The following is a 21,268-nucleotide window of genomic DNA, read 5'->3' as shown; positions in this document are numbered from 1 at the left end:
GATGCCATCACCATCTTCATATTTTGTCACAATCCCTTTAGGGATTTTTAGCATGTCAGTATTTTCTCTGATCCTATTTAAGTTGCTGCCACCATTGATGGGAGCTAAACCCATCTCTTGTATTTCCCTCTCTATGGCTAGGAGCTGTCTCTCCAAAGCCAATCTTGTGGCCATCCTGGCTAACAGGAGGTCATCTTCATTGAGGCTGCCCTCAATGCTTCCAGAGTTACTGGACTCCCCTGTGGAAGAACCAGTATCTCTGACTATCACTTGTGGAGTCAGGGTTTGAAGGACCCTGGCCTCCCTAACTAGGACAGGAGGGAGGCAATTATCCTCCAGATCACTAGTTTCCCCCTCTGTAAGGTTATCTTCAGAGGGGTGGTTTCTTGCAAACTCTGCCAAAAGCTCCTGGAGCTGTACTTTGGTAGGGTTTGATCCTGTTTTTATCTTTTTGATTTTACAGAGAGTCCTTAACTCTGACATCCTTAGATGCAGGTAAGGGGCGAGGTTGAGTTCCACCACCATCTCTTCTGTGCTAGACATTATTTTTCTAAAAGTTGGGGATACTTTTTTAAGAATCTAAAACTATTTCTAGAACTGAATCCAAACTTTTTCAAAACTTTTAAACTCTGAAAGAAATGCTGACAGGGACTTACACAAGGCCCTAGCAGGACTTTAAAATTTTTTGAAAAACAGCTCAAATTGCAAAAATCCGTTTCTAATGACAATTTTTGTAATTTAGTCGTGTGATCAGGTATTGGCTGAGTAGTCCAGCAAATGCAAAGTCCTAGACCCCCACCGTTGATCCACCAATGTAGGAAGTTGGCTCTGTGTACATACTATTTCAAAGTAAGAAATAATGTGCACAGAGTCCAAGGGTTCCCCGTAGAGGCAAGATAGTGGCAAAAATAGATAATTCTAATGCTCTATTTTGTTGTAGTGTGGTCGAGCATTAGGCTTATCCGAGAGTAGTGTTAAACATTTGTTGTACACACACAGGCAATAAATGAGGAACACACACTCAAAGACTTACTCCAGGCCAATAGGTTTTTATAATTACAAATATATTTTCTTAGTTTATTTTAAGAACCACAGGTTCAAGATTTACAGTTAATACTTTAAATATAAGGTTCTTCACTTAGATACTTTAGGAACTTTGAATGAAAACAATATCATGTACAGTCTTTGTAAAAATGGCAGTAAGCTATTTTCAAAGTGGACACAGTGCAAAAATCAACAGTTCTGGGGAAGGTAAGTAAAGTTTGGGTTAGGAGGTAAGTAAAACACTTACAAGTCTCAGTTCTGGGGCATAGGCAGCCCACCGTTGGGGGTTCAAGGCAACCCTAAAGTTACCACACCAGCAGCTCAGGGCCGGTCAGGTGCAGAGGTCAAAGAGGTGCCCAAAACACATAGGCACCTATGGAGAACAGGGGTGCTCCGGTTCCAGTCTGCCAACAGGTAAGTACCTGCGTCCTCGGGGGGCAGACTAGTGGGGTTTTGTAGAGCACTGGGGGGAGGGGGTGGAGAACAGAAGTAGGCACACAAAACACACCCTTAGCGGCACAGGGGTGGCCGGGTGCAGTGTGCAAAGCAGGTGTCGGGTTTTGTATAGGTTTCAATGGAGGGACCGGGGGGGGGTCACTCTAGCGGTGCAGGCAGGCACAGCGGGGGCTTCTCGGTACATCAACCACCTGAGCAAGGCAGAGGGTTGCCTGGGGGGTCACTCCTGCGTCGAAGTTCAGTTCCTTCAGGTCCTGGGGGCTACGGGTGCAGTGTTGGTTCCAGGTGTCGGGTCCCTTGTTACAGGCAGTCGCTGTCAGTGGGGGCTCTGGATTCTCTCTGCAGGCGTCGCTGTTGGGGCTCAGGGGGGTCGTCTCTGATTACTCACGGGCTCGCAGTCGCCGGGGGAGTCCTCCATGAGGTGTTGGTTTTCTGCAGGTCGAGCCGGGGTCTTCGGGTGCAGAGTGTAGAGTCTCACGCTTCTAACTGGAAACGTGAAGTCCTTGGAAGTTGCTTCTTTGTTGCAAAGAAGTAGCTGGTTTTGAACAGGGCCGCTGTTCACTGGAGTTTCTTGGTCCTGTAGTCCAGGGCAGTCCTCTGAGGTTTCAGAGGTCGCTGGTCCCTGTCGGATGCGTCGCTGGAGCAGGTTTTTGAAGTTGGAGTCAGGCCGGTAGGGCTGGGGCCAAATCAGTTGTCGTCTTCCTCCTTCTCTGCAGGCTTGTAGGTCAGCAGTCCTTCTTTCTTCAGGTTGCAGGAATCTGATTTCCTGGGATCTGGGAAACCCCTAAATACTGAATTTAGGGGTGTGTTTAGGTCTGGGGCGGCAGTAGCCAATGGCTACTGTCTTTGAGGATGGCTACACCCTCTTTGTGCCTCCTCCCTGTGGGGAGGGGGGCACATCCCTAAGCCTATTGGGGGAATCCTCCAAACTCAAGATGGAGGATTTCTCAAGACAGGGGTGACCTCAGCTCAGGGCACCTTAGGGGTTGTCCTGACTGGTGGGTGACTCCTCCTTGTTTTTCTCATTATCTCCTCCAGCTTTGCCGCCAAAAGTGGGGGCAGTGGCTGGAGGGGTGGTCATCTCCACTAGCTGGGATGCCCTGGGGCGCTGTGACAAAAGGGGTGAGCCTTTGAGGTGTTACAGTTCCTGCAGGGGGAGGTGAGAAGCACCTCCACCCGGCACAGGCTTTGTTCCTGGCCACAGTGACAAAGGTGCTCTCCCCATGTGGCCAGCAACATATCTGGTGTGTGGCAGGCTGGCAGAAACTGGTCAGCCTACACTAGAAGTTGAGTAGGTATTTAGGGGGCATCTCTAAGATGCCCTCTGGGTGTATGTTACAATAAATTGTACACTGGCATCAGTGTGCATGTATTGTGCTGAGAAGTTTGATACCAAACTTCCCAGTTTTCAGTGTAGCCATTATGGAACTGTGGAGTTCGTGTTTGACAAACTCCCAGACCATATACTCTTATGGCTACCCTGCACCTACAATGTCTAAGGTTTGCTTAGACACTGTAGGGGCATAGTGCTCATTCACATATGCCCTCACCTGTGTTATAGTACACCCTGCCTTAGGGTTGTAAGGCCTACTAGAGGGGTGACTTACCTATGCCACAGGCAGTGTGAGGTTGGCATAGCACTCTGAGGGGAGTGCCATGTCGACTTAGTCATTTTCTCCCCACCAGCACACACAAGCTGTGAGGCAGTGTGCATGTGCTGAGTGAGGGGTCCCTAGGGTGGCATAAGACATGATGCAGCCCTTAGAGCCCTTCCCTGGCATCAGGGCCCTTGGTACCAGGGGTACCAGCTACAAGGGACTTACCTGAGTGCCAGGCTTGTACCAATTGTGGCGACAAAGGTACAGTTTAGGGAAAGGACACTGGTGCTGGGGCCTTGTTAACACTTTCAAGTCATAATTTAAGATTAGCAAAGGCAAAAAGTTAGGGGGTAACCATTTCCTTACAACTATCAACCTCTACGGGGAACCCTTGGACTCTGTGCACACTATCTCTCACTTTGCGATAGTATATACAGAGCCAACTTCCTACACACCCCACCTGCATTTATACCCTCCCAGCCACCACAGCGAACAGGCTTCCCTGCCTTTTCATGGCTGAGGATGCGAGCACTTAGACCACATGGGACAGCTAGCCAGACGTCAAGTCATTCTACAACCCCCCCCAGCAGCCACAGCTTCCAAAGCCCTTAAGTTTGACTGCTGACCACTATGAGCATCAAATGTGTGTGTGTGTGTGTGTGTGTGTGTGTGTGTGTGTGTGTGTGTGTGTGTGGGAGACAGTCAGTAGCAGTTGACCGTTGTGTTTTTTGCAAATTGTTAAAAGGACTACGCTCTCCCTTTTATGACTCCTCCTCACCCACTTATCACTGGCTGCCCGAAAACCACTTCTTTTTTTCTGTCAGGAAGTGCTGGCTATCTTGACCAAGGGAGCCATAGAGAGAGAGTCTTCATCAGAAGTAGGTCATGTTTGCTATTCTCGCTACTTCCTGTTGCCAAAGGACAGAGGCCTTTGTCTTATGCTTGACCTGCATCTTCTTCATCTCTGAGAAATGAGACTTTCAAAATGCCTGCGCAAGTTCTGTATCCTCAGGGCTTAGGAGATTGGATGGTAGAGTTGGACTTGTAGGATGCATATTTCCACATACCTCTTCTGCCTGCCCACAGACATTACCTGCGGTTCACCGTGGGCCAGAAACACTTTTACTGTGCTCCCCTTCAGCCTTACTAGTGCCTCTTGGGTGTTGACAAAACTCATGGCAGTGATTGCATATTATCTGTGGAGGTCAGTGGATCCAGTATTTCCTTACCTTGACAATTGGCTGTCAAAGGCGGCTTGCCCTGACAGTCGTCTCCACCTTCAGACTACAGTAAATCTTCTGCTCTTGCTGGGGTTCACTATAAACGTTACAAAGTCATATCTGGCTCCCTCTCAGACATGCCTTCTCTTCAGAGCTGTTCCGGACACAGTGCAGTTTCAGGCCTATCCTAGTGGCGAGTCCAGGATATTCAGGCCATGATACCGATGTTTCAGCCTCTATCCTGGGTTCCCTTAAGAATTACCTTGAGGTGGTTGGGCCTACTGCGTCCTGGTTGTAACTCATGCCCATTGGCATAAGCGGGCTGTGCAGTGGGACCTGAAGACTGAATGGGCACAGCATCAGGGGAATCTCTCTGAAAATGTCCAGATCTCAGAGGGACCTACAAAGGATCTGCAGTGGTGGCTGACAAACTGTGATTCCCTCTTCCTTCCCCCAGTCACAGCTGACTGTGATGACAGAGGCTTCATTTCTGGAATGGGTCGGCCATTTGGGAGAGGTGGAGCTCAAAGGACTCAGGTCTCCAGCAGAATTTGGGCTCCATATCAGGCTGTTAGAACTTTAGGTGATTCACTTGCCATTGAAAGCCTTTTTTCCTTTAATCTAGGAAAGGCTGGTGAAGGTGTTCAGGACCACACTACTGGCATGTGGTACTGCAACAAACAGGGTGTAGTAGGGTCATGAAACTTTTGTCAAGAGGCTCAGCCCCACTGCACATGGCTTTTAATGTGTGCACCCTTTGAGCATCTGCATATTTGTCCTTTTATGCTATTGACCATCAAGACTGCCTTTCTAGAGGCTTTATCGACTAGAAGGGTCAGAAAATCTCAGGCTCTCTCGCTGCACTCTCTATACCACCTTCTACCTGGATAAACTGGTTCTCTTATCACATGCCTCTTTACTTCCCAAGGTTGTGACTCCTTTCCTTGTAGGCCAGAACATCACCCTGACTACCTTAATTGCTCCACCTCACCCCTCTAAAGAGGAGGTTTTCTAAGCCAATGTAAACCATAAAGTCCTGCAGGATCGAACAGGCAAAGTGCCAGTTGCGATGGACCTAACTATGCAAATGCAGAATCTGGTAAACGTGTGCAAAGATGCCCATGTTGTTGCCTCACAGATGTCCAGTAGGGGAACTCCATGAGCTCACTCGAGGATTGCAAATGAGCATGTAAATCCTCAGGGTGTTGCTTCTTGGCCAGTGCGTAGCAGAGTTTGGGAGACATTACTTGGGTATCTATTCTAAGGTAAGGAACCTATAGTTAGAAGTCTCCATCAGATAAACAAGTTACTTAATTTGGGTAACATCTTATTATCTGATCGAGACTTGATCTAACCCAATATCTCTTACTGATTCTCCTATGCTCTCCACTCTATGAACAGATTGCTCTGTGAGGGACATCCTTCTCCTCTGCCTTCTGATATCACACCAGTGGTCAGTTCTCATCGTGGCTGGTGGCTCCTGATGAGTCACAAAAGTAACTGACATCAAGGTGCCGGGGTTTAACTTGCATAATTTTCAATGTGGACAGTGCATACCAGAAGATGCCACTTACTGGCGTGCAGGGATACTTCTCAAAGGTTTCTCTATCTAGGCTGACGCCTGTGCAATATTTTAGGGTAAGGAATGTTTGGCTAGATAGTCTCTACCAGATAAGGTGTTAACAAAGGTAGGTAACTTGTTATTCAAGCAGTAGGTATATCAGGGGAGGCTGTTTGGACAACAAACACCAAGTAACCAAATTAAATGGGTATAAATGCACAAAATACAATATTGAAACATGTTACCAGTAGCAGTTAAAGCTTAGTTGTTTTGGATTTAGGAATATTTTTAATATCCAGCACAGGACACATGCAGAAAATGTCCCCACTCCTTTGCAATCACCATTTAATTGATAGTGGAGGGGCAGGCTATCAGCAAACATAAGGTTCCCTACGATGGCAGCCTGCTTCAGTTACAACCAGTGAGTCTACTGACTTGGGTTAGAGCGAAGAAAATGATACATAAATTACTGGTTTTCGTTTGTTTCCAGCACCCTAATATGATTTGCCTTGAACATGATCCGAAGGCTGTTGTAGGAAAGTCCCACTGTTGGCATGGTTACTCCCCCCCCCAACACACATTTTCTGCCTAGTGTTGATGCCAACTTTGATTGAAAGTGTGCTGGGAATCTGCTAACCAGGCCCCAGCACCAGTGTTCTTTCCGAAAATCTGTACCTTTGTTTCCACAATTGGCACAACCCTGACACACAGTGAAGTCCCTTGTAAAAGGTACCCATGGTACCAGGGGCGCTTTGGCCAGGTAAGGTCCCCAAGGACTGCAGCATGTATTATGCCACCCTAGTGTACCCCTCACCCAGCACATATATGCTATCTTTGCAGCTTGTGTGCGCTGGTGGGGAGAAAAAGGCAGTCGAAATGCCACCCTTCTCAGGGTGCCATGCCCACAAACCACTGCCTGTGGCATAGGTAAGTCACCGCTCTAGCAGTCCTTACAGCCCGAAGGCAGGGTGCAGTATACCACAGGTGAGGGTATAGCTGCATGAGAAATATGCCCCTTCAGTGTCTGAGTCCATTCTTAGACATTGTAAATGCAGTATAGCCATATTGAGTATATGGTCTGGGAATTTGTCAAACACGAACTCCACAGTTCCATAATGGCTTCACTGAATAATTGGAAGTTTGATATCAGACGTCTCAGCACAATAAACCCACACTGATGCCAGTGTGGGATTTATTAAAAAAAAAAGCACAAAGAGGGCATTCTTTCCCCCCCCCCCCCCCCCCCCCCCCCAAAAAAAAAAACTTGGTTTGGATGACAGGGACCAAGGGGATTAGGTTTGTGCCCCCCTCCCGAAAGGGAGAGGGCACAAGGAGGGTGTAGCCATACTCAGGGACAGTAGCCATTGCTACTGCCCTCTAACCCCCTAAAACGCCCCTAAATCTAGGGTATCCAGATACTTGGCGACCTGAAAAGACAGAAGGACTGCTAAGCTGAAACCCTCAGCAGAGAAGAAGGAAGCCAACTGAGTTGGCCCCAGCCCTACCAGCCTGTCATCTGCTTCAAAGAACCTGCAAAAGAACAGCAACTCATCCAGCAGGACCAGCAATCTCTGCCAAGCTCCAGAGGACTGCCCTGCACCCAAAAGGACCAAGAACTCCAGGGGACAGCAGCCCTGTCCAAGAAGAAACCAACAACTAAGGACTCCAACCTCACTCTGAATGCTTGAGTCCTAACCACTCTGCACCTGACGCCCACGGCCCGTGTCCAGGTGGCCCAACCATCCAGAAAAGATCCCCAGGCGATTCAGAGCAAGTGCCCACCCTGTATTGACTTCGCCAGCCCTCCATGATGACGCCTGCAGAGGAAATCCCGCGGACCTCCCTGACCGGAAACGCTCCGGACGAAGATATGACGCCTAAAGACCCACTGCACCCACAGCCCCCAGGCCTTGGAGAAACCGACACACGGTGCAGCAACATTCAGCGGACAGCCCTCCTCTCTGTCCAGCCTGTGGTTTGCCCAAGATGACCCCTTGGACCTCACCTGCAGCCTCTGAGTGACCGCCAGGGTCCTCTCATAGAGAATCGTTGGAGACCCGACATCTTGTTTGCACCCTGCACCCAGCTGCCCTGGTGCTGCTCAGGGTGTTTGTTTGGTGCCTACTTGTGTTCCCCCCCCCCCCCTCCCCCTCCCCCCCAGTGCTCCTCTAAGCCTCCCAGGTCTGCCCTCCGAAGACACAGGTAGTTTCCTCCCTGCAGATCTGAAACAGAGTGCCCGCAGTCTCCGTAGGAGCCCATGTTAATTTTGCCTACATTTTGACCTCTGTACCCGGCTGGCCCTGTGTTGCTGGTGGTGGGTGTTTGGGGTTAACTTGAACCCCAACCTCTGGGCTTCTTAACCCCTAGAGACTGGAACTGTAAGTGTTGTACTTGCCTTTAAAACGATCTAACCCCCCCCCCCGTAACTGTTTATGAAAATTGCAGTGTCCATTTTTAAAACAGAATATTGCCAATATTTTAAAACATTTATAAATTATCGATTTCAAACAAAGTACTGTTGATACATGTGTGAAATACGAATCTATTGAAGTCCTTACCTGCAACTTGATTCTTGTGGTTCTAAAAATAATTTAAGAAAATATATTTTTGCTGTATAAAAACCATTGGTCTTGAATTAAGTTATTGAGTATGTACTACTTCTGTTGTCTGAGTGTGTTCAACAAATGCTTTGCACTACCCTCTGATTAGCCTATCTGCTCAACCACAGTACCATAAAAGAGAGCATTAGTATTATCTACTTTAGCCTCTGTTAAGCCTCTGGGGACCCCCTGGACTCTGCACACACTATACATCATTTTGATATAGTATATACAGAGCAAGCGTCCTGCAGCTGTTGGAAAGATTCTGATTACAAGGCTTTTTCTTTCATGTGCTCAAATTACAGATTTGGAATTTCAAGTAATTGTTACTAGTTCAGTGTATAATCTGGTGTATTTAATTCTTAGTATGCATTACAAAATGTTGAAAACCTTGTTATCTCGTAAAGAAGATTCTCTGTTTCTTTTGAAGCGTGCTTATAATATATGTGAAACCTTCTGGACCACAGTATGAAGTGATGTTAGAAGGCTCGACAGAGAATACTTCCACAAAATCTACGGCACCTTCATCAGTTTCTTCACATATTCCTCCTATTCTGTCCAATAAGCAGTTCATGACATGGGGAGGAGTTACAGTTGGATCATCCATGTAAGAAATTTTTAATGGCTACATAATGCTAATTAAGCACTTAATTTGTATTTATCTTCCTTCCCATCTTCCCTTAGATTTTTACTGGATTTTAATTGCAGACAGTGATTGGATTTAATGTTTAAGATTAGTTGTCTTACATTTTTCACAGGTGTCTCTAGCTATAATCTTAGCATGAATGTAAATTGTTATTGATTTTTTTTTTTTTTTTTTTTTTAGGTGGTCTTTTTCCACCCACATGAACGTGCTATACTCTGCCTGATTGTGTGTATGTATTTGTTAGGGGTAGCACGGGATGAACAATTGAATCGATGCAGTGATAAAGCATAAGAATATTAATTCTTAATACAATATTAACTATCTATTGACTCAATAAAAATAAAAAAAACACAGGGCTAAACAAAGTAGCAACTAAAAGCTAAATGTGATGGTTTATGGCAACATTTGAGGTTGGTTCCCTTTTAAAGCTTATCACCCATCAATTTCTCATTGAAAAGGAGAACCAGCATTTAGATCTGATGTGGATTGTATCTGCTTTCAACACAGCTAACTTACCTAATGTCTTGTAATTCCATTTTAAACTTTGAATCAGTTGTGTGAATTAATGACAAGGAGAGCTAACCATAAATTGATTCTGTGAAAGTGGACCAAGACATTATTTTCTAACTATTCTTAATGGTTTTAAATAATTTGGTGTCTTGGACTATATTCAAGGTACCTAGCCATGTAGACAGGTGCCATGGATAATGATTTTTCATATTGAAAACTGTTGCCAGACAGAATGAGAGAATTTGGTGGTGTACTAACCTATAATGTTATCCTATGATGTCTATTTAGCTGCTCCTAAGGTTCAAAATAAGTCTTCCAATCAATACCTTAAGCACAGTAATGGATTTTCTTGGCTAGTGTGTTGGTGTGCATGTCCTCACATCACCTGACTGGTGGTCAGCAGCTTTTTGAGAGGTCTTTAAAAACAAAAGTCTCTTACTCTGTTCCACATGTTTCAGTGGAGCAAAGCCCGGTACATATGTTCTTTACAGGCCAGTACTTCATTTCATTGCCCTCTTTCCCTCTATTTTGTCCTTACTAAACAACTACTTATTAACAACTACCACATTCACCTGGCAAGTGAGTAACAGAGTTTGTCAGTATCGCCTCCTTCACTTCCTTCTCAAGGGTTATGATCGTCCCTCAAGACAAGTAGTTGTTCCTGCCTTCGATGACTTCCAAATTTCATAGCTTAGAGGGTATTATTTTGCCTTCATTTTGGCATCTCATCTCTCCATGAATAAAGAGAACCTGCAGTTCTCTTCCAGCGGATCCTCATCAATAGTCATAAACATTGAATATTCCCGCCCCCGTGCGGGGACCCTGGAGCATATGTAAAAAAACACACATGTATAAGTATGAAATATATAGGAAAAAATAACATTTTTAGTAGATAATTTCCATACCAGAATCATGTATACATGTGCATAATAGCAATGCAGTCTATGTTGATACAGGCAAAAATGCTTTATTTCTATGGAGTGTTTTAAAAAAAAAAAATTATAAACATTAACACTCTCTATTAGAATAAAAAATAAAAAAAATCTTCTGAAGCCCAATTGGAAGACACAGAAAATACAAGCAACACATCTGAAAAGAGAAAAACTACATTGAAAATAACAGAGCATTATTAGCCAATAGGCTGCATGCAAGTTAACACAGCAGAACCCAAAATATTTGGCACAGTGCCTTTTAAAACCCTGAGCACCTCCAGTATCCCACCATGCCTCAGGGGTGAAGTGAGGTGACAGTTGGTTCACAGTTAGGTCAGTTCTTTTTCCCAGCTTCTTCTGAGAGGATCCTGGAGCATTGAGCTCATTTTTCTGAGTTTTTTCACAGAAGAATATACTAAAAACCTTGTTTTTTCCACTTCACTCGACGTCTTCATTGATTTCCTGAGTGAAGGGATCTTTTTCTGTCTGGAAAATGCCTTCTCTTTTTGGGAAGTGCCCTTCCTGTGGGAAAAAGACCCAGTTGGATCCACACTCTGTTTGCATAGTGTGTTTGCCTCAGTCACTGCCCTGACACCTGCAGACATTGTAAAAACCTGTCTAAGAGGACTCTGAAAAACAGAGAAAAGATTCAACTTCATGGGCTTCATGAGAGAGAGAAAACATCATCCTCTTCTCTTCCCAGGACTTCTACAGGCCACTCTCATGCACGACAAGCTAGATCGATGTCAGCCGGTAAGAAAATACCTGCCTGCTCCCCGTCGACGTCATCCCTTCCGTCGTCGCATCACCGGGCCTTATCGACGGCGACTCGACTGACGTTGAGCCAGCACAGGAGTGCTCATACGCCACTGAAGACGCTTCAACCCTCGACGGCAAGTAAGACGACGTCAAGGTCGAGGTCGCCGCATCGTGTGGAGCAGAGGCTTCCGTCGTCAGCAGCCCATCGCTCGTACCCATGGAAAGGACCGTCAGTCGCCGGCTAGGCGCTCGGCGTCGAGACCGGAACAGCCCATATCACATTCGAGGCCTCCTTCGGCGTCGGTACACCACCGGTCAATGTCGAGACAGCTGTCACCTGTCTCTCAAGGAGGGGAGCATCAGCCACACACATCGGCACAACCACCAGACGCCAAGGATCTCCCTCCACGAATTCCAGTGATCTCTATTAGGAGTGGATCATCTGGACTGTCAAGGGCCTCCTCACCAGGGCACATCTCGCCCATAAATCTATCTCCCATATGGTTGGAGAGCCTTAATAAGACACCGGCTTCTCCATTCTCCAAACTCACAGTACTACTGCATGTACTCAGCGTCATTGCCGAGGACACCTTCGCCAACGACTAATACAGAGCAGGCTCGCTCTACATCTCGCCAGGCTAATCCTAGGCCTCGAAGCACTCCTACAAGATCTCGGAGCAGGTCACGCTCCCTACGGAGATCTAGGTTGAGGTCACGCCATCAGCGAAGAACTCCTTTGTGGTCCACATCATTGAGGTCTTCCATCAGGGGGTACTCTCCGACTCTGACAGACTCTCCACCGACTAGAGTTTCCCCAGTGGATGACCTAACGACCTTCAATGAGGTGCTGCTCAGAAGTGCACAGAAACTTAACATTGATGTTCCAGAACCATCAACTTCCTCATCAGTGATTTTTGAAACATTGCAGCACAGAACAGCTTCCAGGAAGTTGTTACCACTGGTGCCTGGTCTCCTCCAGCCAACAATGGAAACTTTTCTGACACCAGCAAGCCTGTGTTCAGCACCAGCTAGGATCCCGAAGAAGTACAACGCCCCAGATCAGGAACCTTTATTTCTCAGGGCTGATCCTCCACCAGACTCGGTCATTTTAGCAGCAGCCCGTTAAACACATTCGGTGGCGTCGTCGTCAACTGTACCGCCAGATAAGGAGAGCAAACATCTGGACTCTCTGGGTAGAAAGACGTGTGGCATGTCAGCATCAGTAATGAAGGTTTCCAGTGCCTCATCACTTCTGGGCAGATACGATCGATCCCTCTGGGATTCTCTAAGTAGGTTTGCAGAGAAATTGCCTAGGGAAGACAGGCAAGACTTCCAGGAGATCCTTCAGGAGGGGAGTTTGGTGGCCAATCAGATCAGCGCGGCTGCAGACGGTGCGGACTTGGCGGCCAATGGATACGGGCATGGGGTTTGCGCACGAAGGTCTTCTTGGCTGAGGCTCACAGGGTTGAAACATGAGGCACAACATTGCATCCTGAACCTTCCTTTTTACGGGAACTCCTTATTTGGTGCCCACACTGATGATGAGATGGCACGCATGAAGGAAGAAGTCGACACAATGAGGGCAGTCGGTCTAGAGACACAGAAAGATTTTAGAAGGAGATCTAGACCTTACGACAGGCGTCCTTTCCAAATGAGGGTTCAAACCCCCTCACTGGTCCCAGAGACCTCAGCAAAAGCAAGGGCGTCCTCTCTTTGAGTCTCGCAAGGCCGCAAGAGATCGAGGGACAAGCAGACCACAGCAGTCTACCCCCAAAACCCCTGGCAAGCAATGAGGGTTCGCTTCCCTTGATTCTGTCCACCACTCCAGCTGGGGGAAGTATCAGAGTTTGCTCACGAGTGGCGCGGCATAACAAAAGACAAATGGGTGCTGAGCATTGTAGAGAATGGATACTCTCTTCTTTTCAGACACCCTCCACCTCATCTACCACCAACCAGATCAAACTCTGCCCACATAGTTACTACGCAAAGACGTTTGCATCCTGTTCGAAAAAAGAGCAATAGAAAAGGTGCCAGCCGCTCAAAGGGGACAGGGAGTATACTCCTGATATTTTCTAGTAGCAAAAAAATGTCCGGAAGGAGTCTTCAGACCTATTGTAGACTTAAGACTGCCAAACAAGTTCATCCGGAAGCAAAAATTCAGAATGCCGGCTCTTCATCAGATTTTCCCTCAACTACATTGAGGAGACTGGATGTGCTCCATAGATCTGCAAGATGCGTACTTTCACATTCCGATTGTACCCAAACATCAAAAGTTCCTTCGGTGGTGATAGTCTCTTAACACTATCAATTCAGGGTGCTACCTTTTGGCCTCAAATCTGCCCCTCGCACATTCTCCAAGTGTGTAGCAAAGGTAGTGGCACACTTAAGAAAGCAGAAGATCTTCATTTATCCACACCTGGACGATTGGCTACTAAAAGCCTCCACCCTGGAACAGGCGGTACACCATCTCAGCCTGGTTCTCAGGACTTTCCACTCTTTAGGTCGGCAAGTCAACTTCCAAAAGTCCATTCTCACCCCAACTCAAACCCTCCACTACCTGGGGGCGATACTGAATACAAAGCTAGAAAAAGTGTATCCTTCGGAGGAACGACTATCATCAATAATGAAGAAGTGTCGCAATCTCCTCGGTTCCCCCCGCACCTACGGTCCGTCAGGTGACATCTCTGTTAGGCTCCATGGCCTCTTGCATTTTCATTGTCCCGAATGCCAGACTATATATGAGACCTCTTCAAGAGAATCTAGAAGAGCAGTGGAATCAGTACACAGGCCAATGGGAGGATAGGATAGTTCTTCCTGTCGGAGTACGGCGATCGTTACAGTGGTGGATGCACAGACATCACCTGTCTGTAGGGGCTAAGTTTCGCCAACCAATTCCTTCCGACACTCTGGTAACGGATGCGTCGCTACAGGGCTGGGGAGCTCACCTGGGCCACCTTCAGACTCAAGCCTTGTGGTCCAGCAAGGATCAGACTTATCATATCAACCTGCTGGAGCTCAGAGCGGTTGACCTGGCTCTCAAATCATTTGCACCATCGATTCAAGGAAAGTCTATACTGGTTCAGACGGACAATACAACAACAGTGTACTATCTAAACAAAGAAGGGGGTACGAGATCCCGCCCCCGTCTCGGGAATCTCAAACCATCTGGCACTGGCTGATAGCGAGAGGGATTTCTTTTACAGCGATCCACCTACCAGGGCAACAAAACGTAGAGGCAGATTTCCTAAGCAGGACCCTGGTGGATGCCCACGACTGGGTTCTTAACGACAAAGTCGTTGCAGACATCTTCCTTCAGTGGGGTCAGCCTCAGTTAGATCTGTTTGCAGACGAAGTAAACAAAAAATGGCCAGACTTCCCGTCCAGGTTCTACCGTCCAGGGACTCGAGGGAATGCCCTGTTGATAAACTGGTCAGGGATATTTCTCTACGCTTTTCCACCGATTCCCCTGATACCAGCGGTGATCAACAAACTCTACAGGTCCAACACCAGGATGATACTCATAGCCCCACAATGGCCTCGACAATTCTGGTACACAGATATTCTCCAGTCGTCAGAACAACCGCACAGGAGGCTGCCGTGCAGACCTGATCTCCTTTGCAGGTTAGGAGGCAAGATTCTTCAACCCAACCTTCCCTCTCTGAACTTGACAGCATGGTGCTTGAATTCCTGTAGTATGGGCATCTAGGGCTCTCGCAGGAATGTATGAACATTTTAAGAGTCCAAAACACGCTCTACCCGAAACTCCTACATGTTCAAGTGGAAGAGATTCTACATGTGGTGCCGACAGCATGGTCATAATCCTATTCTGGCTCAGGAGGAGGTCATATTGTTTTACCTGCTCCATCTGGCGAAATCAGGTCTGCAGTTTTCCTCTAATAAGGTACATTTATCTGCCATTACAGCTTATCATAAGTTGCCCTCTCAGAAATCCTTCTTTACCATGCCAGTAGTTAAGGATTTCTTAGAAGGCTTAAAGAAAGTTTTTCTACCCATCCAGAGACCCTCACCTCCATGGGAACTGAACATAGTGTTATCTAGACTCATGGCCCCTCCTTTCGAACCTATCCACAAAGCTTCCTTGCAACACCTTACGTGGAAGACAGCTTTTCTCGTAGCCATTACTTCGGCTAGGAGGGTCAGTGAGATTCAGGCTCTGTCTTCCAGAGAACTGTACACAGTGTTCTATGATAACAGTTGTCCTGAGGACTCATCCATCATTCTTACCTAAGGTGGTGTCGGATTTTCACATTAATCAAACTATATCGCTTCTGACTTTTTTCTCCAATCCGGTTAATCCGGCGGAGAAAGCTTTTCACTCCCTGCACCTTAAGATAGTGCTAAAATTTTACCTGGATAAGACTAAATTAATTAGACGATCTGACCGTCTGTTTGTTAACTATGGACACATGAGGACAGGCGATGTTGCCTCAAAACAAACTATTTCTAGATGGATAGTCTCATGTATCGTAACTGCGTATCAATTGGCTAACAAACAGTTATCGGCTGGGCCTAGGGCTCATTCAACAAGAGGAAAAGCGGCTACTGCTGCCCTCCTTAACAATGTTCCTATCTCTGAGATCTGTAAGGCCGCTACATGGAGATCTGTACATACGTTTACTAGGCACTACTGTTTAGATTCAGATGCCAAAGCAGATGCACAAGTTGGTCAAGCGTCTCTGAGAAATTTATTTGCATACTGTATGATATTTCCTGCACTTCTATTAGACATTCCGCAGAGGTAAGGGATGGTCTTGCTAATCTATTCAATGTTTATGACTATTGATGAGGATCCCCTGGAAGAGAAGGATAAGTTACTTACCTGTAAATACTAGTTCTCTTCCAGGGGTATCCGCATCAAAGTCATAAACAACCCATCCTCCTCCCCGGACGCGAGTCTTCTAGAAGTGCAGTAGAGACCATCTATCTAATCTATAGAGTTTGGTCACCGTAAAAAAAAAAAAAAAAGAACTGACCTAACTGCGAACCAACTGCCACCTCACCTTCACCCCTGAGGCATGGTGGGATATTGGAGGTGCGCAGGGTCTTAAAGGCACGGTGCCAAACTGTTTTTTTTTCTGCTGTGTTAACTTGCATGCAGCCTATTGGCTAATAATTCGCTGTTATTTTCAATGTAGTTTTTCTCTTTTCAGATGTGTTGCTTGTATTTTCTGTGTCTTCCAATTGGCCTTCAGAATTTTTTTTGTATTCTAATTGAAAGTGTTAATGTTAAAAAAAAAAAAAAAAAAAAACTCCATAGAAATAAAGCATTTTAGCCTGTTTATAAACATAGACTGCATTGCTATTATGTACATGTATACATGATTCTGGTATGGAAATTATCTACTAAAAATGTTAATTTTTCATATATATTTCATACTTAAACGTGTGCTTTTTACATATGCTCCGGGGTCCCCGCACGGTGCGAGAATATTCAATGTTTATGACTTTGATGAGGATACCCCTGGAAGAGAACTAGGATTTACAGGTACGTAACTTATCCATTTTCACTCTAAAGAAGGTTCATAGTCACTGCATTCATAGGTCCCTGTCCTTCGGAATTTATGAACCCTTTCCAGAGGGATTTACTTTAACTGTATGATACTGTAATTGAGTTAAAGGTTAAGCAGGACCATGCTAGTTTCCAGACTCATTTCATTGGAGTCGTTGCTGTCACATTATGGCCTTTTGAGGGTTGTCTGGTTCAAACTATATGTGAGCAGCTATTTGGTCCTCTTTCCACTCCAATGATGATCATTGTCATCTTTAAGAAGAACAGTAGCAATCTTAATTGGACAGAGCATTATTGGAATCTTTTGTGCTCTGACTTCTTTAATCTTCTCAACCCTCCTCTGTCAAGAATGCTACGGAAGTGGTATTTACAGAATGAGTATCTGTTAAAGCAACAGGTTAACTAACTTTTAAACACAACCCTTGGGATTGTTACAATGTCTGCTGTAGGCGCCTTATGACCCTCTCGCCTCTGAGATGGTTTTTAATGTTGTGTTAGGTTTTATTTTGTACTCCTTCCTTCACGTCCCTTGCCTCTAGGGTCCAAAGGATAAAGCCAGAAAAGTTTGATGTTACCAGTGGTGAGCACCTTTTTTTACCTCTAGTATGTTGCTTCTTTAGGAGTTTCCAGACCAGTTATGAAATCTGGCCATGCCACATGTCTTTGACGCTTTACCAGGAAAGCAAAATCCAGATCATGTCTTGCACCTGCAAAAGGAAGCTGCATGATGCATTGTATCAATGAAAAGGGACACTATGGCAGTTTAAGCTTTTCTTAGTCTACCAGAATGAACTTGGGTTCTTCCCTTTTGTATGGATGTAGCTAAAGAATTAATGCAGGCTTGTATATTTAAAAAAGGGTGGTTCTAATGTGTCATACATGGTTGTGATTGACTGGATTGTCAAGAGATGCTCAAGTCTAGGTGTTGGACTTGATCCTAGATCTGCAACACCTTTTCAGCCAGATGGCTCTATACAGCAATAGAACAAAGTAGGGCCACAGCCAAGGACTAGCTTTTTCCAACTGTACTGAAGTTCCAGAGCATTACTCACCAGGGTCACGAGTCTCAGCAGCCATCACAGTACAAGTCGTTTTTTTGCTCTTATAGAGTAAGCAGTACGGGCAGAGGATGTTTGTTTGTCTTCTTCCACATACTCCTTATCTCTCTTTACCCCAAAACTGCTCTGAACACTACTTCTTGGATTTATGGTTTTGACATAAGCCTCAGAAGCCCAATAAAAATTATACCTACATAGGCTTAAAAGGTGTGTCCTGCCATGTGGTGTTGCCTCACACCTACAAAGTTTATTTCCTTGATTTCACCCATCAACGTGTACCCATTTATTTCATAGTTGCAGGGACTTCACGTCCTTGTCTATGGCGTCCCTGTTAACTAGATGGTTTGAAACTCATCAGCACTATTTTTTTTTTTAAGACTTTGAAGACCACTCAGAACGTGGCCCCAAAACCTGTCAACTAAAGAGCAGTGGCCTAAAGAAACATTTGAACTTACCCTGGAAGAATCTGTTTTAAAAACAAGTTGTTCCTAGTTAATTAAGTATACGGGCTGGTGTTTCAACTTGTTATGGTCCCACTAAAAGGAGTATCTGTTAGAGACTTCTAGTTGCAGATTCCTTATGTAGGACGTTGGCGCTGTATATACTATCTCAAAGTGAGAGATAGTGTGCACAGAGTCCAAGGGTTCCCCTTAGAGGTACATAGTGGCAACATGAGAATTCTAATGCTCTAATCTGTGGTAGTGTGGTCGAGCAGTAGGCTTATCAGAGGGTATTCGTAGGAAATTGGCTCTGTATATACTATTTCAAAGTAAGAAATAGTGTGCACAGAGTCCAAGGGCTCCCCTTAGAGGTAAGATAGTGGCAAAATTAGATAATTCTAATGCTCTATTTTGTGGTAGTGTGGTTGAGCAGTAGGCTTATCAGAGGGTAGTGTTAAGCATTTGTTGTACACACACAGGCAATAAATGAGGAACACACACTCCGACTATTCCAGGCCAATAGGTTTTTATATAGAAAAATATATTTTCTTAGTTTATTTTAAGAACCACAAGATTTACAAGTAATACTTCATATGAAAGGTATTTCACTCAGGTATTCTAGGATCTTTGAATAATCACAATAGCTTGTACAGTTTTGACAAAAATGGCAATAAGCTATTTTAAAAGTGGACACTGTGCAAAAATCAACAGTTCCTGGGGTAGGTAAGTAATTGTTAAGTTCACAGGTAAGTAAAACACTTACAGGGTTCAAAGTTGGGTCCAAGGTAGCCCACCGTTGGGGGTTCAAGGCAGCCCCAAAGTTACCACACCAGCAGCTCAGGGCCGGTCAGGTGCAGAGGTCAAAGAGGTGCCCAAAACACATAGGCTTCAATGGAAACAGGGTTGCCCCCGGTTCCAGTCTGCCAGCAGGTAAGTACCCGTGTCCTCGGAGGGCAGACCAGAGAGGTTTTGTAGTGCACCGGGGGGGGGGGGACACAAGCAGGCACAGAAAGTACACCCTCAGCGGCACAGGGGCGGCCGCGTGCAGAGTGCAAACAGGGTTTTGTATTTGAATCAATGGGGAGACCCGGGGGTCTCTTCAACGATGCAGGCAGGTACAGGTGGGGGGGGGGGGGGGCTCCTCGGGGTAGCCACCACCTGGGCTAGTCAGAGGGTCGCTTGGGGATCGCTCCTTCACTGGAGTTTGGTTCCTTCAGGTCCTGGGGGCTGCGAGTGCACTGTTGGTTCCAGGGGCGGGTCCCTTGTTACAGGCAGTCGCGGCCAGGGGGAGCCTCTGGATTTCCTCTGCAGGCGTTGCTGTGGGGGATCAGGGGGGGTCAACTCTGGCTACTCACGGGCTTGCAGTCGCTGGGGAGTCCTCCCTGTAGTGTTAGTTTTCCACAGGTTGAGCGGGGGCGTCGGGTGTAGAGTGGAAAGTCTCACGCTTCCGGTGGGAAATGTGAAGTCTTGAAAGTTGCTTCTTTGTTGCAGAAAGTTGCAGTTTGTTGAACATGGCCGCTGTTCTCAGGAGCTTCTTGGTCCTTTAGATGCAGGGCAGTCCTCTGAGGCTTCAGAGGTCACTGGTCCCTGTTGGATGCGTCGCTGTTGCAGTTTTCGTCGAAGTAGGGAGACAGGCCGATGGGGCTGGGGCCAAATCAGTTGTCGTCTTCACTGCAGGGCTTCATTTCAGCAGTCCTTCTTAAGGTTGCAGGAATCTCTCTTCCTCAGTTCTGAGGGTGTTTAGGTCTGGGAGGGCAGTAGCCAATGGCTACTGTCCTTGAGGGTGGCTACACCCTCTTTGTGCCTCCTCCCTGTGGGGAGGGGGGCACATCCCTAATCCTATTGGGGGAATCCTCCTTCTACAAGATGGAGGATTTCTAAAAGTAAGAGTCACCTCAGCTCAGGACACCTTAGGGGCTGTCCGGACTGGGGGGTGAATCCTCCTTGTTTTCCTCCTTATCTCCTCCAGCCTTGCCGCCAAAAGTGGGGGCAGTGGCCGGAGGGGCGTGCATCTCCATCAGCTGGGATGCCCTGTGGCACTGTAACAGGTGTTACAGTTCCTGCCGGGGGAGGTGAGAAGCACCTCCATTCAGCGCAGGCTTTGTTTCCTGGCCACAGAGTGACAAATGCACTCTCCCCATGTGGCCAGCAACATGTCTGGTGTGTGGCAGGTTGGCAAAAACTAGTCAGCCCACACTGGATGTTGGGTATGTTTTCAGGGGGCATCTCTAAGATGCCCTCTGGGTGTAATTTACAATAAAGTGTACACAGGCATCAGTGTGCATTTATTGTGCTGAAAACTTTGATACCAAACTTCCCAGTTTTCAGTGTAGCCATTATGGTGCTGTGGAGTTCGTGTTTGACAGACTCCCAGACCATATACTATTATGGCTACCCTGCACTTAAAATGCCTAAGGTTTTGCTTAGACACTGTAGGGGCATAGTGCTCATGCACATATGCCCTCACCTGTGGTATAGTGCACCCTGCCTTAGGGCTGTAAGGCCTGCTAGAGGGGCGACGTACCCTTGCCACAGGCAGTGTGAGGTTGGCATGGTACTCTGAGGGGAGTGCCATGTCGACTTAGTCATTTTCTCCCCACCAGCACACACAAGCTGTGAAGCAGTGTGTATGTGCTGAGTGAGGGGTCCCTAGGGTGGCATAAGACATGCTGCAACCCTTAGAGACCTTCCCTGGCATCAGAGACCTTGGTACCAGGGGTACCAGTTTCAAGGGACTTACCTGAGCACCGGGGTGGTGCCAATTGTGGAGACAAAGGTAGAGTCTAGGGAAGGAACACTGGTGCTGGGGCCTTGTTAGCAGGGTCCCAGCATACTTTCAGTCATAACTGGGATCAACAAAAGGCAAAAAGTCAGGGGGTAACCATGCCAAGGAGGCATTTCCTTACAACTTACT

General features: G+C 46.5%; 1 protein-coding gene across 2 annotated transcripts in view; it reads left to right on the top strand.

The window, feature by feature from the left end:
* The window catches only part of CEP192 (centrosomal protein 192), a 1,702,116-nt gene that overhangs the window by 897,391 nt on the left and 783,457 nt on the right, over positions 1-21,268 (top strand). For both annotated transcript variants that reach the window (XM_069219927.1, XM_069219928.1), the window contains one exon: positions 8,910-9,086. In XM_069219927.1, the coding sequence (XP_069076028.1) occupies positions 8,910-9,086 (177 nt within the window). The remainder of the gene's footprint in view (positions 1-8,909; positions 9,087-21,268) is intronic.

This window comes from Pleurodeles waltl, chromosome 2_2, assembly GCF_031143425.1.
Source record: "Pleurodeles waltl isolate 20211129_DDA chromosome 2_2, aPleWal1.hap1.20221129, whole genome shotgun sequence".
Taxonomy (NCBI): domain Eukaryota; kingdom Metazoa; phylum Chordata; class Amphibia; order Caudata; family Salamandridae; genus Pleurodeles; species Pleurodeles waltl.
Note: the sequence above shows the minus strand (reverse complement) of the source record. Positions and strands in the feature narration are given on the sequence as shown.